We start from the raw sequence: 27,976 nt of genomic DNA, 5'->3' as shown, positions 1-27,976 counted from the left end.
TCTAGAGGTGCCATTTTGCTCACTTGGTTTTGCAGACACATTCATTTTTCACAGTTTGAGTTGGATATTACAAATAGTTGGTCTGACGATATGCAGGGATGCCTACCTCAACGCTGTAGACATGTATAACACTGAGGGTAGATTTTCAATTCCCTCCAGAAATATATAACGCAAGAGTGAAATAACATGTGCACTCAATGATTTGATCGAACAGTGTCCGGTACTTACAGATGTTCTTCTAAGTTGTTTCAGACTTTTTAATAATGAAGCAACTGTTGACTTGGAAGGTGTAGTAGTTATTTTAACCTTAATTAAAATGATCAAATATAAAGATTTATAAATCTCCTGGATGGTCTGGTCCTTATTGTTTTTATTGCCCATGGCATCCATTTAGTATCACATGTAATAAAGTTCACACCACCCACTGGTGTCAATAAATAATGGTAACTACTATGTATAAAACTTACAACCTGATTTGGACTATTTTAGTTTAACTACCGGATGTGATCAATGCTTAATGCAGACAAAGCCGTCCTCTGAGTGCCTTTTGGTCTACTCTTTAATCTCAAACAGCACAACTGTTGGAAGTCAAATTAGTAATTTCTCGGTTTCAGGAAGAAGACACATATTTGTCTATGTTGTATTGTGATTTTTTTGGCAACCTTGAATACGTGAATTTCCTTTCTGGGTAAATTAAACGTAAACTTGAACTTGGATTCAGGGTTAAAACAGTTTCACGGTTATGTTTACTTTTTTTAACAGCATTCTTTTGTGTGTCTGATGTTGCAACTAATCCAACGAAGAATGTGAGATGCCTTATCTTTTTAGGATATAGACTCAATGGAGAGATACCAGGTTATGACTCATCCAGAGTGGTAGATATTAAGTGTCAAGCCAAAATGTCCATATATACATACATAAAGCAGACACACGTACGTCCTCATACAGACACACTAATGACAATGTGGTTTTCTGATCATTTTTATATCGCACATAACTCATCCTTAGTTCTTCACAGTTGTTTCACAAGGCTTAACTTCATTTATGTTCAGAACAATTTTAGTAGTACAACAATCTGAGATTGCTGAAGTTGCATTGTAGAATATTTTTCACATTTTATATATATTGTAAGATAATATGAGTAAGATCAGAGCTGAAGGCGAGAGAAGAGTCAGACTCACACTGAGGGCCTTTCTCTGTGCCCTTTGGCACAAAACCATAATCTTGTCTGTGTGGGACTGACCAAGAGAAGTTCATTAAAGCAGATTAAAGCCGCCGGATTGATGGAAGCAGTTTGCTCGTTCTTTTTGAGAACGGGTGAGCAGAGGCACTCATTACTCAAGCTCAGGGTGGGAGAGGGGCTGGATGTCAAGAGTTTATGAAGTCAAGGGCATTTCAACCGGCTAGAAGGGGAACCAGGAACGGTGAGGGAGGAGGGCATGACCTCGGCACCACATAAAACAAGATTCAATTGTGAGCAGCACCTAATGATTACCAGCCTGTGCATGCATTTTCTATCGCTCCTCCGAAAGCTTCTTGCGTGTTTGGAGTAAGAAAATAATTTGACAGCGAATGTGGTTCTGTAAATGAAAAGTGGACAAAATATGCAGTGTGCATTTGTTGCTATTGTGTGATGTGCTTACTGTGGTAAGCTATTTATGGATGGAGTCACTCCTTGTCCTCTGTGCTGTGACGCACTGGGAGCCAAAGCACAGTGTCATGCAACACAACGAAGGGATGCATTGAGAAGACAGGCAGCAACATAGGAAGACTTACATATGGGGACTCAGCGGGAGTCTCTGACTGTCCGTCTATATACAATAAATGTTTAGAATATGGGAAACCATTAATTTCACCGACCCCTTAGCACTTTTTTAGCTTTTGCTCCACAGTCCGGCCGGGTTTCCTCGAGGTGCGTCTTCAGCCATTGACGCTTGGGCCTTACGTTGTCGCTCCACGTTCGCTTGTTTCGTTTTCTCTCCTTAGTCTTGGTCTCGTCCCAACCTCATCACCCCTGTAACATGAATTAGTGACCATAGACTTGTTTGTCTTAAACTACACATTGTGTAAGTTGTTCTGATGTGATATTGTTTTCCATTATTGATGCGCATGAGCCTTGGCCCAGCGATTCATTGTGTTGTATCTATCTCAATTTTCTCACCAAATATGATCCCAGCCTCTATGAGCCTCACAGACAGGATTAAGCCTGGCGGTGTATGTGCTCCGATTACCTGCAGATAATCATCGTTATCAACAGTGCCAAAGTTTGTTTGGGGGTTAAATAGAAAGCAACAGTACCTTCAACAGTAGATAGGGCACTGGCTGAGCCAGGCCCCCACTCTACTCCCCCCGCCTTGACATATACTTAAAGCATGTTTAAAGTGACTGGACATGCCCAAATATGCTTTTGAAACATCAAATGATGCCTGTAACCACTAGTTCTGATCTGCCATTAGTAAACAATGGAAGAAAACCATGGCCTGGAATTCTAATCGCTTGTTTTCGTACACACAAACGGGCTCAAGTACAGGCTGATGATCAGGATAGTTGAGGGAGTTTTGAATGCTCACTACTTTGAAATTGAAATGAGAATATATATATATATATATACACACACACACACACACACACACACACACACACACACACACACACACACACACACACACACACACACACACTCTCCAAAGTAATTTAGAGGGAGAGTTCAGTTTCAACATTTTTCATATATTTTTTTTATTGCATTAAAATATCTATTGAATCCACATTAGATATAGTGCATACTTGTTAGGATTCATATACTATTCAGAGAAGCCAATATGTATTTTGTTGTGGATCACAGGCATGTCAACATTAGTATATAAGGCACTTTTATCGCAGCTTGCAGCCCCTGACGGTGGCATGTTACATTTGTACTGTGAACAAAATATTACTTTTTAAAAAATGTTACCAAAAAAAGACGAGATTATGCAAAGCTTAGTATAACCAACTAGTAATTTCTAGACTTGCGTTATAATGCTCTTATTTCCGCACTATTGTCTCTTGTCCTCTATTGTGTAATTGTGTAACAATGTTGGCTGGCTCTGCAGGTATTTTGCATGACGTGAGATGACATGCGGGTCTCTGTGTCTTGTCTCGCCTTCAGCCACCGGCCTATTATTCTCTGCTGAAAAGTACATACAATTACTGTTGCAAAGCCTTCTTACAGGTTAGTAAAAATGATAAACCATTGACATGGATGTGCAAACATTCTAGTTGACATATCCTCCCATGAACTATCCACAAATGTCACATTGTTAAAAAAAACAGCTGCACCGGCGTTGGTCTTATCCACCGTAACTGCACCTGATGACAAGTTTGTGTTTGTTTAACAGAATAAGAATGATATCCGTGTTTGCCTATTTTTTGTGCTTGTTCAGTAGCCTTGTTATTGGCAGCGGAGCACCAGCAAGGTTGAAGTATTTCCTCCTTTAGGACCACTGCCCACTGCCTCCTCCTCAAGGCTGAGGAATGTAGGCTCCTCAACTGAACCTCACCTGCCACAGTAATCCACCTCTGCTGGCTCATTGAACAGCTTCAAATTGCTTATTGGTCCTTTAATAATTAAATAATCTGTTGGCGTGGTGTATGGTAGAGTGGGGAAGAGGAACAAAGCAGGTTTAGTGAGTCAGTTCTTTAAAGTTCAAATAAGAATAGAATTAAATGACTCAAAACTCACACAACCAGCACATCCTTTCACGGTAGGAATAGGACCAACCAGGGCTAAACTAAAGCAGGGCTAGTAGTTGTTTGAGTGTGATGCCATAACATGATCTTGTTAGTCTGATATCTTTTGAGCTTCGGTAAACCATGAAAAAGCCCAAATGTCAGGAAGACAAAAGGGATGATAGCTGGGATAGCAGAGCAAACCTGTTTCTGCCACATCTCCAACCCTCCAAATATGCCCGTCGGCCATGAAAGTCACCCGCTTTGAATTAACATATCACTCGTTAAATATTATGAACATTTCTATAATGAAAATTTCAATCGTATATCTGTGCTGAATCTGGACAAACTCAAGGCAACACATTGTGGAGGGCTATTTCATAAAATGGGTTGATTCATGTATATGTGTGCTTTAGCACCTATTTACCTTAATATCTTTGGGTTTATCTGCTGTTGAACTCTTTGTCTGTAATGCATGTGCCCTTTCTAGTATTACTCAGCCCTCAAGCAGGAAATTAGAGCGGTAGGACAGGGTGAGACATCAGTAGGTGATACTTTGCTTTTTGAACACAGTGCTCGTGCTTTCTCTGCCGTTTTGTTTGAGATACGGACATTTTAAGAACCAGCTACTGTACAACACAAAAATACACCCAAACAGACTGTCATGGATATTCATACTACTAGCAGGTACATCCAGCAGTGAACACAAACCACTATCTTATTTTGCTTTCTCCATTTAAAATCCTGCTCTCCTCTCCTACCACTTCCCGGTGTTGTTCTACTACCCTCCGCTCTGGTGCAGAGCATGGTAGCCTAATTGTATACTGAATAATGGAATGTATTCTGTTATTGTTTCTTCTAATGCTGGTCAGGGCACTTTGGCAGACTGCTGTCAAGAGAACTGCAACTATGGCAATGAAGGGCAATCCACAGGGGTGTGGCATTTCATCACTGAGCTAGGATAATAACATGTTTTTAGTTATGTTTTTGACTTGAGATTTTAATTCCAAGGCTGTGCGTTTTAAGGATCTCACTGAAATGTCAGCCCCCATTGGGGAAAACATGAGACTTAATGGCTGTGGTCTGTCTTTAAAGCCACCCTGATGCATACTAAATGTGTGTGTGTGTGTGTGTGAGAGCATGATTATGCAACATAAACAAACAATATGGATCCTGCTCATTAAGTAAAAACTCTACATGTTACCTTTTTAATACCAGAATCACAGTAAGGCATAATACAAAGATCATAGCTGTAAGGGACTGAGTATTTTAATCAAGGTAAACACATTCGCTGTGACCGTCTTTATAGTTGGTTTCAGAAAATGATTATCAGATTGTTTTACATTTTCTGTTGAAGTACAACATCACAGGAAGCTCTCTGTATTCCTCATTTCAAAGGAGCGCCTCCAGTTTGCAACAGGTCAAGTGTTATGTGCCCTGGTGTCACTTCACCCTCGAAAGCTTGTGTGAAATTTCAACATCTTGTTCTTTTTTTAGCAGACAGTTGGTAAAGCGGTTATTTGCACAACATGCTGGCTTTGGTCACTTCACATTGCTCACTCTTTTTGGAGTAGCTTAGTATCCCTTTATCAGTCACATACATTAATTATTATTCAATTTATTTTAATTCCCCAATAAACTGACCTTGCGTTTTAATCTTGTGGATCTCTTTTGATATGACTGTTCAACTTACTGACCTTCAAAATCTCCCACTATTACATGAACTGCCTACATATGTGGGTCTTTCCTTCAGGTTGAAAGTTTCAGCTTTGGATAGTGTTGCATGTAAATCATGGCTGATTTGCTTTTGTAACCTGTGGGTTCATGTTGTTACACCAAGCTGCTTTGAAGGCTATTTCTCATTGTTTTACGAGATACATTTTTCTTTACCTATTTTCTAATATTTAATTTCACACGAATGTATGTAGGTTTTATTTTTTTATCTCCTCATCACAGAGCTGCTCCTCTGCTCTATTTACTGTCTGCTTCAGGGTTTTTCTGTGTTGTGTTGTATTCGGTGCAGCGCATTAAGTGCAATGCTAGAATGGTGTTTTCAAAAGCAGGAAGGAAGAACTTGTCCTAGAAATGAGGTCACCTTGTTAGGTGGCAAAGCAGGATTAGCTTCTTACTCCCTTGGTCCATATGTCTGAGCTGCTGTTACAGCTTAATTTACTGTGATTCTTTGTCCTGTTCCAATAAAGAAACAGCACATTACATTGTCTTTATGTGCAATTTTGCATTTTCACTTGTTGCTCTTAAAATCACATCATCGGTGTAATTGGCAATGCACATGTGAGCAGAGTCATCCGTAAACTTTGAGGGGGGAAACCTCTCACTAAGCTGTCACTACAGTGATCCTATAGAATTAATGACATAGCTTATCTGTGAAATGAACTGCTCAGGACAAGGGCTTAAGTCCGTATGATTTACTGTCACCTGTGTGCTCTCAGGAGTGATCAAAGTTGTTGACTGTATTGGTGTTTGTTTATCGCCAAATGGATTCTTTGTAAATATGAATTTCCCTGACAGTATTGATATTGATGCCAGTGTCATCTCAGTCATGGGAGTCAATTATATTAAATTGTAAATCAACTTCAGCCCTCTCTCTCTCCCTCCCTGTTGTTTCTTTTGCAGATGAGCGTGAAGCAGTACAAAAGAAGACTTTTACCAAATGGGTAAACTCTCACTTAGGCCGAGTGACTTCTCGCATTGGTGACTTGTACACCGACCTGCGTGATGGCCGCATGCTAATCCGCCTTCTGGAAGTGCTCTCGGGAGAACAGCTGGTCAGTATCGCACAGAACGCACCCCTCTCTGTCTTTACCCTGACCCTGACCCTGACCAGGTCCTTAGCATGACCCTCACCCTGCACCACGAGTCAGGAGGAAGGAGAAATCATGCTCTCCATTTCTTCTTTCTTTTAGTGCGCTATACTTTTACTCCTGCTTCTACATGTTTTGCTTATTTTAAATTACTGCCGCCCTTTTGTCTTCATGTATGTTGTCATCATTTTTGTTCAATCATTTCAACATAAGTCTTTGTTTTTCCTCTGCTCCCCTCAGCCAAAGCCCACTAAGGGCCGCATGCGTATCCACTGCCTGGAGAATGTTGATAAAGCCCTGCAGTTTCTAAAGGAGCAAAAAGTCCATCTAGAGAACATGGGTTCACATGACATCGTGGATGGGAATCACCGTCTCACCCTGGGTCTCATCTGGACCATCATCCTTCGCTTCCAGGTAACATATCGAGTCGTGTTGAAGAACGTGTACCACGTAGCTGAAGCAGGTTTGGCTTTGGGACAGCAGGTCTCTGCATTGAGCCCATCCTCAAACTCACAAAAATTGTCATAGAGGTTAATAATGCTGCAATGCGATTTTTAAAGCTATTCATGCTAATATTTTATTCTAACTTACTGCCATTACTTTTGAATTATCCCTGAAATTTGGTATAGTATACTCAAAGAGAATAGATTATAGTCATGACATTGCGAGGTGTAGTATCTAACCATTGTGCAAAGTGATGTGGGCAGAGTCTTAACTAAAGAATGCTGTGCTGACAGATCCAGGACATTAGTGTGGAGACGGGGGACAACAAGGAGAAGAAATCCGCTAAAGAGGCCCTGCTGCTTTGGTGCCAAATGAAAACTGCTGGGTGAGAAAAGAGTGGGAAAGGGATGACTTACACAGGATAAATACTTTTGATCTGTTGAAGACATATTGAATCATTTATGATATTTGTGGTTTTACTGAAGTGGTAACTGATGAATCATGCTGTGATGAGTTAATGATTGATGACTTGTGATCTGGCCTCTGCAGATACCCCAATGTCAACATCCACAACTTCACCACCAGCTGGAGAGATGGCCTGGCGTTCAGTGCCATCGTGCACAAACACAGGTCATTGACTTCTTCCTGTACCGACTCCAATACATCAACTGGCCCCTGTTAAGCACACACTTGTGATTCATTATAATAGGTCTTTCCTTCAAATAATCTTTCTTTACCAAATGATGAGCACCTGTCGCAGTACCAGGAGTCTCAGGGGTGTTTTATCCCCTTTCCTATTGAGGTCTCCTCCTACTCCTCCCTTCCTCCAAACAGTCTTCAGTATGGCTAAAAGGATGAAAATAGGGAGTAAGATGACCTAGATCACAGAAATAATAACCCACTTATTTTCTATGAAGAGCCATGCTTGATAACTCTCTTGCACACCCTGCTGTTCAATGCAATGGATGTCTCAGGTGATACTTGATGTAAATGATATATTTGAAAAAATATATATATATATAAAAAAAAAAAAAGAAAGACCAATAAATACATTACTTTCATTAGTTAATCATGGGATATTCATGTGAACTATGACGCTGTCATTTACATGACCAGGCCCCTTTCAAACTACAGTATAGTCACAACAGCAGACACTTACAATATGCAATTAGTTTTTTCCATTTCCATTGTTAAAGCAATGTGATTTAATAGGTTTCATCAATTAGGAATATGCTGTGGAGTATAGTTTCATAACCATTGTACAATTCAAACCTCTGGACATTCTGTCCTCATGCTCGTATTTTGGGAAAGCCATTTCATGCCTATTTGGTCATTGAAGTGATATATGTATTTCACATCCCTCCAATGCATAAGTAAGCTCAACATTCAAACCTGGTTTAGGCAAGAATAAGCAATAATTGTCAGGAACAGCTTGTCTAATCCACAGATAATGTGTTTGCCTGCAGATGACTATACCTAAATCCAATGGATTATTTAATGCACCCTGGTCAGTAAACATAGACATGTTTTGGAGTGGAATGCAAAAGGTCTTCACCCTGCTTTGCCATCTGTTGTTATAATTAAAAGCAGAATTGTTCCCTGTCCTTTGCAGACCCGACGTGATTGAGTTTGACAACTTGAAGAGGTCGAATGCTCACCATAATCTCCAGAATGCGTTCAATGTGGCTGAGAAGGATCTTGGGCTCACCAAACTGCTGGACCCAGAAGGTGAGTGGGTAAAGCCTTCACAATACATGAAGCAGGCTGTCACGCTGACGGCCTGACACTATCCACTAAGGCACTGAACTGTTGTTAGAAACTGATTGATGGCAACACCACATCACATATCAGCTACATTGGTATCACAAAAAGCATGTCCAACGATAGTAACAGTTTGGCACCAATTAAACTCTCCATTCACGCGGTTTTGATAGCCAAACATAACTGTGTTGTTTGTGCACGGTGAGGTTTATGGTTACTAAAATAAAAAGAAAGAGTTCCATGTACATGGATCATGCTGTTGTTGTTGTTTTTTCCTCCAGATGTTAATGTTGATCAACCTGATGAAAAGTCCATCATTACCTATGTGGCAACCTATTACCATTACTTCTCGAAGATGAAAGCCCTGGCAGTGGAGGGCAAACGAATTGGCAAGGTTAGCTGGGTTTGTGTACATTATTTCAGAGTAAAGCATTTGCCCACAAGTTGCCTTGATTCACAGATCCCTCTCGGTTGCAGGTACTGGACTACGCTATCGAGGCTGACCAACTGATTGAGAAGTATGAGACCCTTGCCTCGGAGCTGCTCCGGTGGATTGAGCAGACCATAAGGACGCTTAATGATCGTCAGCTAGCTAATTCACTGAATGCTGTGCAAAACCAGCTGCAGGCATTTAACTCCTACCGAACTGTGGAGAAACCCCCCAAGTGAGTGGGTTACTATAACCCGGTGAATGGCCCCATGCTTGTTATCCATTAGAATCCAAAGTGAGAGGCTGTACATTATGTCAAACTGAGGTGGTTTCTGTCTCTACAGATTTACAGAGAAGGGAAACTTGGAAGTTCTCCTCTTCACTATCCAGAGCAAGATGAGAGCAAACAATCAGAAAGTCTACATGCCAAGAGAGGGTAAACTCATCTCTGACATCAATAAGGTATGGTTTGCTCTACAAAAGGGCTAGAAATGATTTTCCATCAAGAAACCTCATGTAGCATGTATGCAGCATTGGTATCCCAGTTGCAGGGTGTTACCAACTCCCTGTGTTTTCATGTGGCAGGCATGGGAGCGACTAGAGAAGGCCGAGCATGAACGAGAGCTGGCACTGAGGAATGAGTTGATTCGTCAGGAGAAGCTGGAGATGCTCGCTGCACGTTTTGACCGCAAAGCAGCGATGCGGGAAACGTGGCTGAGTGAGAACCAGAGGCTGGTATCTCAGGTAATATATTTAAAGACAGAAATATGTGGCTTCAGATGCATTCATGTTTCTGACTTGAATACATTGAACAGTTTTAATGAGATTTAGCTCTTTTTATTAGGACAACTTTGGAACTGACTTGGGTGCTGTGGAAGCTGCCACTCGTAAACATGAAGCAATTGAGACAGACATTGGGGCATATTGGGAGCGTGTGGCTGCTGTGGAGGCTGTTGCCAAAGAGCTGGAAGCAGAGCGGTACCATGATGTGCGGCGTGTAATTGCGCGGAGGGATAATGTGCTTCGTCTCTGGGAATACCTGAAAGAGCTTCTGGCTGCACGCAGAGAGCGGCTGAACGCCCATCGTGACCTTCAGAGACTGTTTGAAGAGATGCGCTACATCATGGACTGGATGGCAGACATGAAGGTACTGACCCAACACTTGCTTACTCTATTGACCAGTGCTCGCATTGTTTTAGCTCGTTTGAACTACTGCGTTGCAATCCTACATTCTGTTGGCTTTGTTTTTAATCAACAAAAAGGAAATTCCTAATCCTCTCAAGTAAGTTAGTGTTTGTTCACATATGTCCTCGGCAGCTTTAGTGTCTGTGCTTATCGGAGGACCATTAACGGCAGTAATTAGCTTTTTACATTCCGAATTTGAGCTGTGTTGCCTGTCCTTGGCTCAGGTAGAGCCACGTTTAAATCTGGTCTTAATTATAATAATTCATATAATATAATAATAATAATTGTTTGAAACTTTATTTATCAATTGTGTGTCTGTTTAAAATATAGCATGTATGCCTCTCTCTTATACTCTGAGGGCGTGGCCTCATTAGCCATCAACCTCCTTAAATAAATATTTCACTATTTGCTGCTTTTGAGCTTTGACAATGTGAGCGTTTGAGGTTTTCTTTACATTTCCCAGTTGAGAAACGGTTAACGGTGTTCAATTTGATCTTAGGTGCAGTTGTTTAGCATATTAATCCATTTCTTTTGTAGTTTTTAGTGGTTACTGGTATGTCATTAATGTCTTGGTGATCCAGTTAACCCCTGACTCATAACGAGAATGCATGTTTACAGTTTGTCTGTATTTCATTGTATTTGTAGCAGCAAGTTCATGAAGCTGAAGCTACAGCTTGTTACTGTTTTTTGGCCATTTAAATCATCACCATGTTCCAAACATAGCTCATAAAATGGTTATGATTTCTTCTCAAACCCTGTTGTCGGACACAACACCGACACCAGATTTATACCTCGTGGGTGCTGTTGCAAACCGTTTGGAGGTTTTCTTTTTTAAATTGTATTTATATGAAATAAACAAATCTTTCACTGGACTGTGTTCTGTTTTAGGGTCGTCTGCAGTCTCCGGACAGTGGCAAACATTTGCATGATGTGTTAGACCTCCTGCAGAAACACACTCTGGTAGAGGCTGACATTTCAGCTCAGGCCGAGAGGATCAAGGCAGTTCAGGGAGCGGCACAGCGCTTCACTTCCTATGAACAGGGTGAGTCTCCAGATCATGTAGATTTAGTTACATCTATTTGTGCACAATATCTAAGTGCCATGTATATGCCTTTTCTAATTGCCAGCCTACAAACCATGTGAGCCGGGACTAGTTAGTGAGAAGGTTGACCTCCTCGGTCAAGCCTATGAGGAGCTTGGTCAGCTTGCTGGGAAACGCAGAGTGCGCCTTGAGGAGTCACGCCGCCTGTGGCAGTTTCTGTGGGATGTGGGAGAAGAAGCAGCCTGGATCAGAGAGCAGGAGCAGATCCTGGCCAGTGGAGACTGTGGCCGTGACCTCACTTCTGCCCTTCACCTGCTCAGCAAACACGAGGCCTTCAGTGATGAGATGGCAGCCCGTTATGGCCCCCTGAGCAACAGCATTGCTGCCGGAGAAGCTTTAGTTGAGGAGGGACACTTTGGAGCCCCAGAGGTCACCGAGAGGATTGATGACATCCGTGCACAGTGGACACATCTGGAGGAGGTGGGTGGTGATCACTATTCACTGTATTTGTACAGTATAAATTGTTGCATTCTTTGATTATTTTTTTTTTGTGTGTGTTTATAATCTGCTTCCCAGACAACTAAGCTCAGAGAGCTGAGTCTCAAAGAAGCTGTGGCCCTGCACCAGTTTCAAACGGATGCCAATGACATGGAGGCATGGATCATGGAGACACTTAGACAGGTGTCAAGCCAGGAAGTGGGCCATGATGAGTTCTCCACACAAACTCTGGCTCGCAAGCAGAGGGAGGTAGAGGAGGAGATCCAGAGTCACCGCCCCGGCATCGACTCCCTGCATGAGCAAGTCGAGGCACTGCCACAAGCCTATATACATTACCCTCAGGTATGTGTGCTTTATTTTTCTTATATTTCTTCAGTGATGACAATGCGGTTTGTGGTACTCAATATCTTTTATGGCTGACTTTAGGTGGATGGTCGTCTACCTGCTATTGAGCAGAGTTATGAAGAACTGGAGTCTCTGTCGGTCGCTCGGCGCCAGGCTCTCGAAGGTGCCCTGGCCCTCTACCGCATGTTCAGTGAAGCTGGTGCCTGCCAGCTCTGGGTGGAGGAAAAGGAGCAGTGGTTAGATGGCATGGAGATCCCTACCAAACTGGAGGACTTGGAGGTGGTGCAACAGAGGTTAGTGTTAAAAGAGAAGATTTAATTTCAAATTGTAACCCTTGAAAAGGTGTGAATTAATAAGCTTTCTGTCACAAATGGTTTTATCATCTATGGAAATATCTAATCTAAATTAGATTAGACCATTCAGAATGAGTGAATTGATGCTGGTCTATTATTTATGGCTGCAGATTTGAGACACTGGAACCTGAGATGAACAACCTAGGTACTCGTGTCACTGATGTGAACCAGGTGGCCGAGCAGCTGCTGAGCTCCGACAACTGTAACAAAGACCAAATCCATCAGACACGAGACCAACTGCACAACAGGTCAGAGCTAACATACGAGGCCCAGTAAAACCCACCATTTAACACAGAAATACGTTTGTACTCAATGAGCACCGTGGTTAGCATTTTAGCTTAAATATTACATTTGCTGTGGTCCCTAGATGGAAGGAGTTCGAACAAATGGCTGGCCAAAAAAAAATAGCCCTTGAGTCGGCCCTCAACATTCAGAACTACCACTTGGAGTGTAATGAGATCCAAACTTGGATGAAGGAAAAAACCAAAGTGATTGAATCCACCCAGAGCCTGGGCAATGACCTGGCTGGTGTGATGGCACTGCAACGCAAACTCACTGGCATGGAGAGGGACCTGGAGGCCATTCAGGTATGGAGATGTCACATGCAGTGACTTATTGTTGAGGGAAGGGAAAAGAACAGACTTTGTAATATAACTTAGTAGTATGATTATTTTGGGCTTCATGTTGAGGTATTTTGTCATCATATCTGGATGTTTCATATCCTTTCAGGGCAAACTGGATGACTTGAGAAACGAGGCTGAACAACTGGCCATGGAACATCCAGATCAGGCAGGAGAGATTCAAGGACACCTGTCAGGGATTCAAGATGTGTGGAAGGAGTTGAACGCCACCATGAAGCGGCGCGAGGAGTCATTGGGCGAAGCCAGCAAGCTGCAGGGTTTCCTCAGGGATCTGGATGACTTTCAGTCCTGGCTGTCCCGTACCCAGACAGCCGTGGCCTCAGAGGACATTCCAACCTCTCTGCCTGAGGCTGAGAGTTTGCTAACCCAGCATGAGAGTATTAAGAATGAGGTGGATAACTATAAGGAGGACTACGAGAAGATGCGAGCGCTCGGTGAGGAGGTGACCCAAGGCCAGACAGATGCCCAGCACATGTTCTTGGCCCAGAGACTGCAGGCACTGGACACTGGCTGGCATGAGTTGCATCGCATGTGGGAGAACCGGCACAGTCTCTTGGCCCAGGCCTTTGACTTCCAGAATTTCTTGAGAGACGCAAAGCAGGCAGAGGCTTTCCTCAACAGCCAGGTGAGGAAAATACACTATGGAATTAAAGCCTGTACCAGAGAGTTATGGAAATCATGTATCAACGTACTGATTTATTGGTCAATGTCTACAGTCCAGCAGTCAATGTCAAATTCTGAAATATAGGACATACTGCATGATTTAAGTGGAGGATTAAGTCTTTAAGCAGAGTATGGGTTACTATGAGTTGAAATGTAATGCATCTAATTCAAAATTCATTGCAAAATCCATTTATAGACTCAATTAATTAGTGATGTAGTGAAACATTTTCCAAGCTTAGGTTTGTCACAATGTTTTTTTTTTTAAGGAGACCTACTATCATAGTTCTAAGTGGCACCAGAATTATTTAAGAGGAAATTCAACTTTATTCACATGTGGACCAATCTACGAGTATAGATTAAAATACAGCTGCAGCTAAATAGTATTTGTATCTTTTTCTAATTTGAATTCTTTAGTATATCCCCAGTTTATAATGTATTTAAATGTTTTAATCTCGATAGAATACTTACAGCAAGCAAACAGGCTACAAAAAACATTAGATAATTGCACATAACAAATGTATTAAAACAATCTCATTCCTTTGTGTAGGAGTATGTGCTGTCCCACACAGAAATGCCCACCAGTCTTCAAGGAGCAGAGGAGGCCATTAAGAAGCATGAGGATTTCCTCACCACAACGGAGGCCAGTGAGGAGAAGATAACTGGTGTGGTGGAGGCTGGACGGCGCCTCATTAATGACAGCAATGCAAACTCTGATAAGATCCAGGAAAAAGACGATTCCATCCAGGAAAGGTTCGAGCAAGCCACATTTCATTTATTGATAGTGTAATATTTGAAGAAAAGATGTTCATTTAGCTTTCTGCTTAATTTTCTCCAGGCATCTTAAGAATAAGGAGGCTGCAAATGAATTGCTGGCTAAGCTTAAGGACAACCGGGAACTGCAGCACTTCCTCCAAGATGGACAGGAGGTAAACCTTATTTTATAAATAAAATATCATAATGAATAAATAATTAAAGATGCTTATGAGATAAATGTGTGAATGTTACCTGGAATTATGAGTAGAAATGGGTTCTTTAATCATAAGAAACTATAGAATTTGTGTTGATCACTTGTATTTATTTATGTTACGTTCCCCAAATGTACGTCACACTTAATAATATAAAGAAATAATACTTAATCCATAATGCTATTCTCTTTTCTGTAGCTCACATTGTGGATAAATGAGAAGATGCTGACTGCACAGGACATGTCTTATGATGAGGCCAGAAATCTTCACAGCAAGTGGCAGAAGCATCAGGCCTTCATGGCAGAGCTGGCCTCCAACAAAGACTGGCTGGACAAAATTGATAAGGTGTGGCCATTTTTATATATATATATTGTCGTCAAATTAAATGTTGGACATCCATTTATCTGCCTGATTGTCTGCATTTCAGTTCAATTTTTTTCTGGGGACAATCTGCCAGGAATGACATTACCAAAGCAAAATTAACCTGAATTCAAACTTGTCCTTTGTTTCCTGTCTCCAACAGGAGGGTCAGGCACTGGTGGCCGAGAAGCCGGAGCTAAAACCTGTGGTGCAGCAGACCCTGGAGGACCTACAGCGTCAGTGGGAGGAGCTGGAGGGCACCACCCGCACCAAGGCCCAGTGCTTGTTCGATGCTAACCGGGCAGAGCTCTTTACACAGAGCTGCTCTTCTTTGGATGTCTGGCTGAAAAACCTTGAGGGTCAGCTGCATAGCGACGACTATGGCAAAGATTTGACCAGTGTCAACATCCTGCTCCAGAAGCACCAGGTAGAGCACACTGTTTATGCAAAGCTCAACACATGCCATCTTCGCTGTCAAGTAATATTGTTAATTTTATATGAAACGTATATTGTGATTTTAATTGTGCTAAAGATGTATGAATCCTGTATTTGTTTAGTTGAGTGTATGTAGTGGAACTGGCCAAATGTTAAGTGGACACTGTCTAACATCTTTGTACTGTTGTTGTGTAGATGCTGGAGCACCAGATGGACGTCAGAGAAAAGGAGGTGGAGTCCCTTCAGTCTCAGGCTCTGGCCCTGTCCCAGGAAGACGCTGGAATTGCTGAGGTAGATGGTCAACAAAGGCGTGTCACTGACAACTTCTCCAACCTTCAGGACCCTCTCAAACTAAGGAGACATCGACTACTGGCCTCCAAAGAAGCACATCAATTCAACAGAGATCTGGAGGATGAAATTGTGAGTTGAATCACCTAATTGATTGCATAAATTCGATGTGAACGTTTGTGTAACTGTTTTGCCTGATGCTCATGTTTTATTCACCCGTCTGCTTTTCTCTCAGCTTTGGGTGAAAGAGAGGATGCCCCTGGCGGCCTCCACAGACCATGGAAAAGACCTTCCCACCGTACAGCTGCTAATCAAGAAGAACCAGGTACAGTGGATACAATTACTTTGTTTAAAATGTTGTAATGCAGGGTAATTAAAGGGAGATAAAGATATCATTGACGTCTCTGAATTATTAAAACGTTGTCAATGAGTATACACCTAAGACAAATGTGAGATGCAGAAAATGCCAACCCAACTTCTCTGTTTCTGAATTTAGACATTGCAGAAGGAGATCCAGGGCCACCAGCCTCGCATCGATGACATCCATAGACGAGGCCAGACTCAGAGCCAGGTAGATGGCGAGAGACAGTCTGTCCTGGAGGAGCGACTTGTTGAGCTGCGGGACCTCTGGGACCAGCTGATAGCCGAGACGGACAAGCGCCATGCCCGTCTAATAGAGGCAAATCGTGCTCAGCAGTTCTATGCTGATGCAGCGGAGGCGGAGGCCTGGATGGGAGAACAAGAGCTACACATGATGTCAGAGGAAAAAGCCAAGGTAAGACGAGATCAAAATAAGACAGAAAATTACTCTTGGTGCTGCTTTTTTACAATTGTTTGTCTTGAGAAAATACCATATCATTTCCCATTTGTTTCCCAGGATGAGCAAAGTGCACTAGTGATGGTCAAGAAGCACCAGACCCTGGAACAGGCACTTGAAGACTACGCCCAAACCATTCACCAACTAGCCAACAGCAGCCGCATCATGGTCAACGGTGAACATCCGGAGAGGTAACAACGCACAAATGGATCTAAATGTTGATGTGTCAACTGTGTCAACAAACTTTGTACACCCACTGATCTGTATTGCTCTCTTTTTGTCTTAACACAGCGAGAGAATCACCTTACGGCAAGCCCAAGTTGACAAACTGTATGCCGGGTTGAAAGACCTCGCTGAGGAGCGTCGCGGTCGACTTCAGGAGAGACTGCGACTGACCCAGCTGAAGCGGGAGGTGGATGAACTGGAGCAGTGGATTGCTGAGAGGGAGGTGGTTGCTGGCTCTCATGAACTAGGACAGGACTATGAACATGTCACAGTACGTTTTTTTTTCTTCTTCTTTCTCAATCACATACTTTAGAGACCCTGAGCTCAGGGAAATTTAGCTCAAATTAATTATGTTTCCCACTTCTGCCCTGATTTTTTTCTTTCTGCAGATGCTTAGGGACAAGTTCCGGGAGTTTGCTCGTGACACCAGCACCATTGGCCAAGAGCGTGTCGATGGTGTGAATGGGCTTGCAGATGACCTGATTGAGTCGGGTCACCCTGAAAACGCTAGTGTGGCTGAATGGAAAGACGGGTTAAACGAGGCTTGGGCTGATCTGCTGGAGCTGATCGACACGCGCACGCAAATGTTAGCAGCCTCCTATGAGTTGCACCGCTTCCATCAAGATGCCATGGAGGTGCTTGAGCGTGTTAAGGAGAAGAGGGAAGGGCTGCCTTCTGACCTTGGCCGTGATCTGAACACCGTTCAGCATCTACACAGACAACACAACACTTTCGAAAATGACATCCAGGCCCTCAGTGGACAGGTCAGCTGTCTGTTAATAAGGAGCTCGCATGTGAGATTCCAAGAGAGCCATGTGAACAGAAAACCGAATGTCCCCTCTTCCTCTTTGACCTCACAGGTGAACCAAGTGCAGGATGATGCAGCCCGGCTGCAGAAGGCTTATGCTGGGGAGAAGGCGGACGACATTAACAGGAGTGAACATGCTGTAACTTCTGCCTGGGAGGGCCTGCTTGAGGCTGGTCAGGCCCGTAGGCTCCTCCTGCTGGACACTGTGGAGAAGTTCCGTTTCTTCAACATGGTGCGAGACCTGATGCTCTGGATGGACGGTGTCAATCTGCAGATAGATGCACACGACAGCCCCAGGTGACATTTTCTGCTAAGTTTTCCAGTTACGGTAACGAATGCTGTTATAATAAGTGCGACAAGTATGTTTAAATCTCACCTCATTCTCATCTCTGTTGTCCCAGGGATGTGTCTTCTGCAGGGCTGGTCATTGCCAATCATCAGGACATCAAGTCTGAGATTGAGACCAGGGCAGACAGCTTTACTGCCTGTATCGAGATGGGGAATTCTCTCATCAACAATAATCACTATGCAGCTGATGAGGTACTGGGCAGTGGGTCACTTTCACTGTTATCTTCAGTCATGTTGTTGCATATTTAATATACATGTGAGCAAACTTAATGGAAAATTGTGGGTTATTGCTTCAAGTGAATCTTTTCATGTGTCTTCTAGTTACTAAATGTTCTTTGACTCACAGATCCGGGAGAAACTGGCTCAACTTCAGGAAAAGAGAGAAAAGATCAACAACAAGTGGCAAGACAAGATGGACCATTTACAAATTGGTATGCACTGCTAAGCATGTTTTATAGTCTACATGAGGGTACATTCAATCTTACAATGCCATGGCAAATGACATGCGGGGGATACTTTGTTGTGGTTGCTCCGGGGTAAAGGTAGCAGATAAAATACAAACGGGTATGTCCAGTTTGAAGGTTATCATGGCATCCAGTATTTATTCCTGTCAAGACTTGTGATGTAAACGGCAAAATGCTACCTGGTATTCTGTAAGGCATGTGTGCTTAACCCTATTTGATTGGTGGTGATTGCATAGTGGCAAACGTTGAGCCAGGGCTAACCTTTTTTTTGTGGTCTGAAAGGGACCACATGTGTACCTGACTCACTGCTAATCACTCTTGATGCTGTTAATACTGTATTTCTTAATGTCCCATTATTTGTTAACTCTTTCTCTTTCTTTCTCTTTGTCTTCTGCTCCCCTTATCTCTGCTTCGCAGTGCTGGAGGTGTTGCAGTTTGGACGTGATGCCTATGTGGCAGAGTCTTGGTTGGCAGGGCAAGAACCTCTGGTGCGAGCTGCAGAGCTGGGCTCAAATGTGGATGAGGTAGAGAGCCTAATCAAGCGCCACGAGGCCTTTGAGAAATTTGCTGTTGCCTGGGAGGACCGCTTTGTGCTGCTGGAGAAACTCACGACTGTAAGTAGCCAAATGACTTCCATCACATGCCGTGTATTTGAGAATGTTTTGATTTAGTTCTGAGTGGCCTGGTATATACAGGGAGAGGATGTCCACCACTCCTCTATTAATGTGAGCATGGCTTTTCCCTTAGTCACAAGGTGTTACGTTTATCACCACTGACTTTATATGTTTCAGCTTGAGGAGCATGAGATCCAGAAGAGGCGAGAGGAAGAGGAGAGAGCAAGGCGACCCCCTACACCACCCCCAGCAGAAGTGGCACAATCTGAAACAGAAAGTCATGTACATGACTCTGCAGCCAGGTAAACCAAAGAGGACCTCCGGTCGAGCTGAGCGGTGTTGATTTATAGTATAATTTGACATTGTTTTTATTATATTTTATTAACATGCTTTCCGCTCGCTCTCCCACTCAGAACCAGTCTGGACCAGACTACACTCAATCAGTCTGTGTCAGTGAATGGAGTTCACAGCGACAATGACACATCGCAGGTGAGTGTTTTGTGGATCCAAATCCTTTGAACATTAAAGGGTTTCTGGTCTGTGGTTCAACAGTCATTTTAAAAACGAATTTCAGGTTTCCAATAAAATGTTGCACCATAGGGCTCTGGCATATAATGTCCCGTAATGTCTTTTCCATGTCTCATGCCTCATCTCCTACATTATGACCTGGATTTGTAAGAAATTCACTCATTCAATCAATCTGTTAAAAAATTTAATATAGACAGATATCTGAAAAATAAATACTAGTTTTTTGCATTAATGTTAGCATAACACGTCTACATCCAAGGATGGTACATTACTGACACAAACATAGCAACATTTTATATTTATATTTATATTTACATTACACTACATGCATCACTGTATTTAAGTGTGTGTCCCTGTCTCTGTCTGTTCTACTGATCACCAGTGTTCTTTTGACACATATTCCCTTTTTATATTGTGAGTTTCCTATTATCTAATTGAAAGAAACATCTATGTCAACGTCCATGCCTGTTACACTATGCTACTGCAAATCCTCACTGGCAGATGAAAATAAGAACCTTGTGGAAGGCAGAAGTAAACGTATGTCCAAGACTCAGTCAAAGAAAGGGAGCTGTTTCTGAATGAAAGGAACTTCATCAATGTGGTTCATTGACACAGTTGTTCATCATAATGGTGGTGCGTCTGAACAAAGTCCGAGAAGTGTTTCTAACTTTCAAGTTTCTGCCACAGACGAGCCTTCTTAACGATTTCTTATTGCGTTTTCATCAGCAGTCATTATCGCTATCGTTGTCAGTGGGAAAGAAATCAGAGCCTAAGCGTGTGTGTAAGCCAAAGCAGCCGGAGCGTGTGAGTACCAAGCCGTGGTCAGCTTCGTAGCTCCCCCTCGCCCCCGTCACAGCCTCCGCTCAGCTCCTGGTCAACTGCAGTGCCTCTTTTTCTTCTGTTGAGAAGCCATCGTTCTCTATCACAGATGCAAACCATTGCTTTATTTATCCATGTTTCATAATGAGTCCCATTGCTGTTTAAAGGCATGATGCAGATTCATGAACAGATTGTTCTCATGTATCAGTCTGCTGTTGTACATGTGCTCATATTGACCAGGACAAGAGTTACTGTAAATGTGCTAATGTGGTGATACTTGTAGCGGTCCAGAGCTGGTTTACATGTACCTTGTTCTAGTAATTCCCCAAGTGTGTACACTTCCTGTGATGAGTGTGAATGTCATTTAACAACTCTTTGTAGAAAAAAGGCACAAGAATGTTTCCACAGCTTATAATATTTTCTTTTACTGTCACAATTCAGTACTTTAAAAGGCATCACACAGCCTTTGGATTTAATATTTAAGATTCATAAAGTAAATAAAATCTAGAATACTTAATCTAACAGATGTGAATGGTTTAAGACTTTTCAGCGTTGAACTGTAATTGTGTGTTTATGTTTCCGTTTTTGTCTGTGTTTGTGCGTTGCAATGATTATTGATTTTAGAGACTTGACTGAAGAGGCAAAGATTATCTTGAGAATAGTAATGTTTACATTACAAATTGGTATCTGCCTCTGTTGCAATCAAAAAGTATATATCAGGTTGCCTCAGTGCATTTGTATTTTTTACTATCCATGTTCAGTGTAGCATGCATTCATGCCTGGTTATTTTGATTGTATAGCAGTGCACTGTGTGTTTATGTGGACCCACGCTACACTGTTATTTCAGGTAATCATACAGTGCCGACAAAAACAAGCGTCATCATGACTTTTCACACATGGCTGCTTCGCTGCTCGCTGCTTCCATCCAGTCTAATGTTTTTCTACCTCCTCGCAACCATTCATGTTCTGGTTTGAACCACAGGGCTCTGAGACGGAGTCGGTGAACGGACCAGGCAGGGACAGTGGGCTGGCATCCTCTCGCCTTGAGCCTTCTGCCACGTTACCGGGCAGGGGTGGAGCAGAGCCAGATACCATGGAGGGGATGCTCAATCGAAAACAGGAGATGGAGTCCCACAGCAAAAAGGCGCCTAGCAGGTGAGTGTTGTCATCGGTCAAGTGCATTTAAATAGTCATCGGAGAGCCAAGACAATGAAGACTTGGATTTCACTTCAAAAAGATTGAAAAACTTAATTTCTGTGTGTTAATCTGTCAAAACGCCTTTTAACTGCCTCTTTCTTTGTTCCTGTAGGTCCTGGCAGAACGTGTACTGTGTCCTAAGAAAAGGAAGTCTTGGTTTCTATAAAGACGGCAAGAGCGCTAGCAATGGTATTCCATACCACGGAGAGGTACCCATCAGCCTGGGAGAGGCTGTGTGTGAGGTAGCAAACGACTATAAGAAGAGGAAATTTGTCTTCAAGCTCAGGTGAGAATAGAGGCAATTAAACTAGGAACAAGGATTCCCGATCGAGTATGTTTTTCACCCCGTTGGATTTCATGAATAAAATGAGAGGCGATGAAATACTAAGATGGTGAAATAGTGAGATGTAGACTTTATAGCTTATATTTGAATAATGGTTTACATCATCAACACTGTCTGCAGGCTAGGGGATGGAAAAGAGTACCTGTTTCAGGCAAAGGATGAGGTAAGATGTCAAACAGATTTACTATCTATAAGTAGTTAAATACAAATTATGTGTGTGTGCTGTGACTATGCTTGATGATCTTAAAGTATAACACATGTTTGCTGTTTTGTTTACAGGCTGAGATGAGCTCCTGGATCCGTTCCATCCTCAGCGCCATTCCAACAGGATCAGCAGACTCGCCAGTCGGTCCACGGGCCCTCAGCCGTGCCATGACGATGCCGCCCATCTCCCCCAGCTCAGGTGAAGCCGGAGGTGTTACCATGCGCAACAAAGACGGGAAAGAGAAGGACCGTGAGAAGAGGTTCAGCTTCTTTGGCAAGAAAAAATAAAACACTTGTGTTATCGCTGGAAACAACATGTGTCTAAATTTCAACAAACTGAAGCAGTCAGAAAGCAAAGTACAGACAGGTAACGCAAACACACTGCTCAGTGCAGACCCCGAGGAATGTGTCAACGGCTACTGTATGTGGCTTACCGAGAACTTTTTCTTTTCTTTCTCTCATTCTCTCCCTCGCCCATTTTTATCTGTCATTTACCTTTTCGTTCACCCGATTTCATATTTCACATTTAGCTGCACCCGACAATGAAAGCCCTCATCCAAATCCAGGCAAAGAGCTTAACAGCTGTGGGTGGCATTAGTATGGATTCAGGACCAGTTCAGTTTCAATCCACCAAAACGTCCCACCTTGAGAATGAATATGTTCTCTTCAGTGAGTCTTGACTGGGTTGTGGTGGAGACTTTTCATCAATGGCCAATGTTCTGCGAGGAATACAAAGGCCTCAGTAAGTAAGTACGAGTCTTGACTCGCGGAGCCGTTTTCATGCCGTGTCACTAATAAAAATGGATGGTGGCTTTCCACTGGGGTGCACTGGGTTTTATTTCCCTGATTTAAAGCACTCTCTGTTTGGGAGCATCACATCAGTCTCTTTTTCTGTTCTTGGTATTGATGTCATTAACCTGACCGATTATTTTTGCTATAATTATTATTATTATTATTATTATTTATCTTTTGCTATTGCTGGTTTGAGAAAACAAGCTAATTAATTTGCCATTAGATAATCTTGATTAATGTTGTGGAGAGAAACACATTTGGTTAAATTAGTGCAGAATGTTGGGCTTGCCCTTGTATGTAATATTTTGTTTTTTAGGAATGACAGTTGATGAGGTGTTTTGAGAAAAAAATAAAGCTCATTAAATTTTAGAAGTGTGCAGTAAGTGATCACAATTTTCATTGGGAAAATAATATATATATATATTTAATAAGTGGTTTTATTTTTTATTTTGTCTCTAATTTTGCCTGTATTTGGTCTTTTCTGCTTGATTTTCAACATTTATTTTTTTCTGTACAAAGCAGAGAAGATTAGTTTTCTAGTGTGTGTGCGTGTGCGTGGGTGCGTGTGAGTTGTGGTGCTGTGGACTTTGCACGTTTATGTTATGAATGCTGCTTTTTGGTACGCAAATGCAGACGAAACCAGACACAAAATACTATTACTGGAATGATTTCATAAAATTAGATTTTCTTCGCTTCTGGTTTTTATCATGTCAGCTGACATCACCAATGAAGTTTCACAAGACGGTTTAATTATTTTTGTTTTAGTCTTCTAATATCTATATCTGTTCTCTCTCTACTGGTGTGATGGCGTGGGGGCTGTTTGTAGATACAAAGCTGAAGCACATTCTCTGTGGCAGCCAGCGGGTCAGCGGGTCAACAGGACGGGTCTCATTAAGGGATGGGATATTGGCTCGGCAGGGAAGAATGCGGTTTATGTGCTACATGACAGACGGGTGTATTGAGCCTTACTTGAACCCACTACATATACACTGAACCCCTTTTTACAAACCCACCCTCCATTCGAACAGTCTTAAAGGAAGCTTTCGTCGTACGAAGACAGGAATGTTTTAGAAAATGTGCCCTGTGGCAATGACCTAATGTATGCCAGTGGATTATGTATGCAGGTACAACATGCGTTGCAGGAATCATGGAAAGCTTTTCTCACTAACTGGCAGAGAGGGAAGAGTCCTAAATTGTCTCTCAGACGAGCTTTGTGCTCTTGCATATGTGGCATGACTTCATGTAGGTTTATACTTGTATGTGCGTCATCATGGCCATCTATTCTCTTCCGTGTGGATGTACTCTGAAAACATGACATCACTTCATATTCAGGGTTGGAGAGCAACTCATTATGTGTAATTGGCATTTACAGTAATCTGAAACAAGATCATGGCAATCCAATATAGCTAATGTACAAATATGATAGGCGTTTATTATTTTCCTCAAATACGTTACATGTTTGAAATGATAAAGACTTTAACAGTATGTTGTGAGACTGTAGGCAGTAGTGGAATTTTATATAAATTCGTTGTTATTATAGTCGGTCACTTAAATCCAAGTTTTAATTTAACCGTTCTAACTGCCAAAATGCCACAGGAAGTTACGGGACAACAATTCTGAATTCAAGAGATTTATTTCAAGTAGGTTGCAAGTAATTATTTTGTAATTGATTCCACCTTGAAAGTAACTCTTTAGAGCTGGTAATTGCCTGGATGTGTATACCATGCCTTGGAGGTCTCATACGTGCACAGAAATGTCACAACAAAATGTAGTGACAACACAAACAGCTGGGAATAAACAGGTTGGCCTTATCTTGCGGTCCCAAAGGAATGTGGAACCAGTGGTCTATTGTTCAAAGACCCCCGAAGCCAGAGATGAGAAATATCTGAACACCCACTTTGAGCCGACTGAGAAGTGGACCCTCTGGTCCAAACGCTCTCAAACTGCCTGCCTTGTCTCTGTCGGGGGGGATTCTGTCTCCGGTGGGCGACCCTGCTCCCAGTTTAAGTAGCCTTAAACAAAGCTACCAACTGGGAACCAAGTCAATAAGGTCATTGCATACATAAGTGAGCCAATGCAGTTGAGTACATTGTGCACAATTTCGAATGGAGGAGTCATTCCTCCCCAGTGGCTGCTGGGCTGTTTATAGTGATCATTGCTTCCTTTTCTCTGCGCTGGACATCGGACACAGCGTTCAGTTGATGTTGGGGTCTCGATGTTTAAAGGTCACACAGTGTATTTTCTTATCGGCTCATTTGAATGTGAATGATTCAAATTAGTTTGGCCAAATTGGTCATGAGAAGCAAAAGTATTTCGCATACGTGACATTCTGTACACAAACTTCCACTTTCACACACACTCGCACATTAACACTGTATAATTTTAAAGCAGAATGACCCTGGCAATCCAGTTTTGTGGATATGTCCTCAGCTGGCTGTGATTCGATGTTGAATATGGCATCCTTTTTAAAATAGCATTGTGCTACTGGTGAGCTTTGACCAGAACATGAGAAGTGGGGTATTATTCATGTCAAAGAGTACTTGTACAAACTTGTACTTCATGAAGAAAAACAACAACTTTTACTTGTTAAGTATTTGACATGGGTGAAAACAGACTGGTGACAATTTGAGCTTCCTTTTTTTTTTTTTTTAAAGGCAGGATACTTGCTGTCTAGTGGGAGCTTGTGTTTTTTCATCCAGTGGTCTGTCTTGCAGCATTTGATAAGCCTGTCCTCCTACCTTCATTTCTCATTATTTTTGACAAATGTCTGTTCCTTCCTCTGTAATTCAGAGTTGTTAATACCACTACTATTATTAATTGCTATTATAATCAGTATTGCTACTGTTGTTACTATTACTACTACTGTTACTAATGCAACTTATTGCAAAAAGTATAACTGCTGTCCATTTTCAGGTACGTGTCTGTGATACCAGACACTTCCACACGATGTCAGTGTGCTGTGGAGCATTTTCATTACAAATCGAAAATAATGTTTGTTGACTTGTGTATCTACATCTAATATTAGGAATAATAAAACATGGTTTAATCAAAATCATGATATTGTTTGGGGTTTATTTCTTTTTTTATAAAAAGGTTATCAACTGCTCCAGCTGTTATTCTATTCGGTGCTCAAGAGAGTCACGTTTTCACAGTAAACTCTATTGTTTTACAGAACACCTTCTCCCGGGTGCCAGTGTTGGGACTAAAATTCAATTCGATTCAGTTTATTTTGTATAGCCCAATATCACAAATTACAAATTTGCCTCAGAGGGCTTTACAATCTGTACACATACGACATCCCTGTCCCAGGACCTCACATTGGATCAGGAAAAACTCCCCAAAAATAACCTTTCACAGGAAAAAAGGGAAGAAACCTTCAGGAGAGCAACAGAGGAGGATCCCTCTCCCCGGATGGACAGAAGCAATAGATGTCATGTGTACAGAATGAACAGCATTTACAAAGTTACATAAACACATCACATGAATATGACAATGTATGAATGGACCTCCAATCCATGAAACAGAAGGAGGTAGAGAGGAGGGGGGGCGGGGCATCAGCAGGGCCAACGCGGGAGGCCGGCTCACCAGGCATCAGACACCTCCAGGTCCAATGGACCCTATGAGACGTGTCACAAAGACTCCGGGGAGGAAGCAGAGTTACTAAAAGGATGTGTAGGTGGCATGCCATACTGGAATTACGCGATAAGGCACTTCTGTAAAGTTGAGGGACTCATAAGAGCTATAGGTTAAAAAATAACGTCAGAGAAATCCTGATATTTAAATCTTACATTGTCCATAACGCAACTTAATAGTGTCTTTCAGTAGCCTCTTGTCTCCTTAATGGGAACCTCTTTCAACCCCTTTTTGTTAGGCAGGGATATCTGTTTTTCATATTTTGGAAAGCTCATTCCAGAAGACATTATACAGATATTTTCACAGAATAAGTCATACTCCCCATGACAAATACACAAACCTTGTGTGTGAAACTAGTGGAGTTCCCCTGGAGACCAAATGGGCAACATTAAGATGATAAAGTAGTTGTTTTTTAATCAAACATAACAAACACAGGTTTTAACTTTCAATTATATTGTTGAACTTTTTATATTAAAACAATAAAAAGTAACATCGATGACAACAATGTACTGTTCTGCATGATATATATTTAGATTTGTAACGAGGGGAAGAATTAATTTCCTCTATATAGCATTTCTCATAAAAACAATACAGCAGTTTGATACACTACAGGAAGATGACAAGTTAAAGGACACTTAGTGAGAATCCTTGGGTTTTATCACCCATCCAAACATCTGTTGGTGCAAGTAAATTCATAAAACTATGTCAACAATACTTGAAAGCAGAATGGGATCTTAATTTAAAAATAAAGTGTTATCATTCTGCTCCGTCTTCATATTGTCTACAGTGCATGTGAAATATAGTTGTGTGGGTGTAAAGGATGTTGCTGCAGTGTAGTCATTACGAATTATATTACTAATGGAACTGCAGAAAATGAGGTCAAGGATGATCAAATGATGACTAACATACAGTAAGTTTATGATGAATCGGTGGATGAGAAAGGAGCAAACCTCAGAGTTGAGAGAAACCTGAGGTTATGAGAATGGTGGTCAAAGACCTCAGAAAAAAAATTATAATCTCAAAGTTTATATTGAGAAGGGTGGAGGAAACCGTCTTGCAGCAGTTCAAAACAAGGAGTCCACTAATTAAAAGTATTTAGGTGTGAATAATTATAAATGTGAGGCCACAAGCAGTTAGTACAAATTCACAGGGGAATGTTTCAGATAAACCATAACTAGGAGTTGTGACATGATTGAAGTGTAGCCTTTACCAATAATTTGTCCATATAATTTGGTAACAGTTTCTGC

General features: G+C 41.9%; 1 protein-coding gene across 5 annotated transcripts in view; it reads left to right on the top strand.

Moving 5' to 3' along the window:
• Positions 1-26,148, top strand: part of LOC117742938 (spectrin beta chain, non-erythrocytic 1) — a 35,537-nt gene extending 9,389 nt beyond the window's left edge. For 2 of the 5 annotated variants that reach the window (XM_034550610.1, XM_034550612.1), the window contains 38 exons: positions 6,340-6,491; positions 6,768-6,941; positions 7,265-7,356; positions 7,521-7,601; positions 8,584-8,699; positions 9,014-9,126; positions 9,210-9,397; positions 9,507-9,624; positions 9,748-9,906; positions 10,007-10,309; positions 11,236-11,389; positions 11,475-11,869; positions 11,966-12,229; positions 12,314-12,525; positions 12,696-12,833; positions 12,953-13,172; positions 13,315-13,851; positions 14,437-14,639; positions 14,725-14,815; positions 15,053-15,199; positions 15,378-15,641; positions 15,845-16,069; positions 16,173-16,262; positions 16,434-16,712; positions 16,815-16,945; positions 17,046-17,250; positions 17,369-17,743; positions 17,840-18,084; positions 18,189-18,327; positions 18,482-18,566; positions 19,017-19,213; positions 19,391-19,515; positions 19,627-19,702; positions 20,468-20,545; positions 21,543-21,715; positions 21,870-22,043; positions 22,221-22,263; positions 22,380-26,148. In XM_034550610.1, coding sequence (XP_034406501.1) covers positions 6,340-6,491; positions 6,768-6,941; positions 7,265-7,356; positions 7,521-7,601; positions 8,584-8,699; positions 9,014-9,126; positions 9,210-9,397; positions 9,507-9,624; positions 9,748-9,906; positions 10,007-10,309; positions 11,236-11,389; positions 11,475-11,869; positions 11,966-12,229; positions 12,314-12,525; positions 12,696-12,833; positions 12,953-13,172; positions 13,315-13,851; positions 14,437-14,639; positions 14,725-14,815; positions 15,053-15,199; positions 15,378-15,641; positions 15,845-16,069; positions 16,173-16,262; positions 16,434-16,712; positions 16,815-16,945; positions 17,046-17,250; positions 17,369-17,743; positions 17,840-18,084; positions 18,189-18,327; positions 18,482-18,566; positions 19,017-19,213; positions 19,391-19,515; positions 19,627-19,702; positions 20,468-20,545; positions 21,543-21,715; positions 21,870-22,043; positions 22,221-22,263; positions 22,380-22,592 — 6,974 coding nt within the window. In that variant the 3' untranslated portion in view covers positions 22,593-26,148. The remainder of the gene's footprint in view (positions 1-6,339; positions 6,492-6,767; positions 6,942-7,264; positions 7,357-7,520; positions 7,602-8,583; positions 8,700-9,013; positions 9,127-9,209; positions 9,398-9,506; positions 9,625-9,747; positions 9,907-10,006; positions 10,310-11,235; positions 11,390-11,474; positions 11,870-11,965; positions 12,230-12,313; positions 12,526-12,695; positions 12,834-12,952; positions 13,173-13,314; positions 13,852-14,436; positions 14,640-14,724; positions 14,816-15,052; positions 15,200-15,377; positions 15,642-15,844; positions 16,070-16,172; positions 16,263-16,433; positions 16,713-16,814; positions 16,946-17,045; positions 17,251-17,368; positions 17,744-17,839; positions 18,085-18,188; positions 18,328-18,481; positions 18,567-19,016; positions 19,214-19,390; positions 19,516-19,626; positions 19,703-20,467; positions 20,546-21,542; positions 21,716-21,869; positions 22,044-22,220; positions 22,264-22,379) is intronic. The other 3 variants (XM_034550613.1, XM_034550614.1, XM_034550611.1) reach the window with 2 other exon arrangements.
• Positions 26,149-27,976: the final 1,828 nt, after the last annotated feature.

Source organism: Cyclopterus lumpus, chromosome 14 (assembly GCF_009769545.1).
Source record: "Cyclopterus lumpus isolate fCycLum1 chromosome 14, fCycLum1.pri, whole genome shotgun sequence".
NCBI lineage: Eukaryota > Metazoa > Chordata > Actinopteri > Perciformes > Cyclopteridae > Cyclopterus > Cyclopterus lumpus.
The sequence above is the reverse complement of the archived record's forward strand: the minus strand, read 5'-3'. Positions and strand labels throughout refer to the sequence as shown.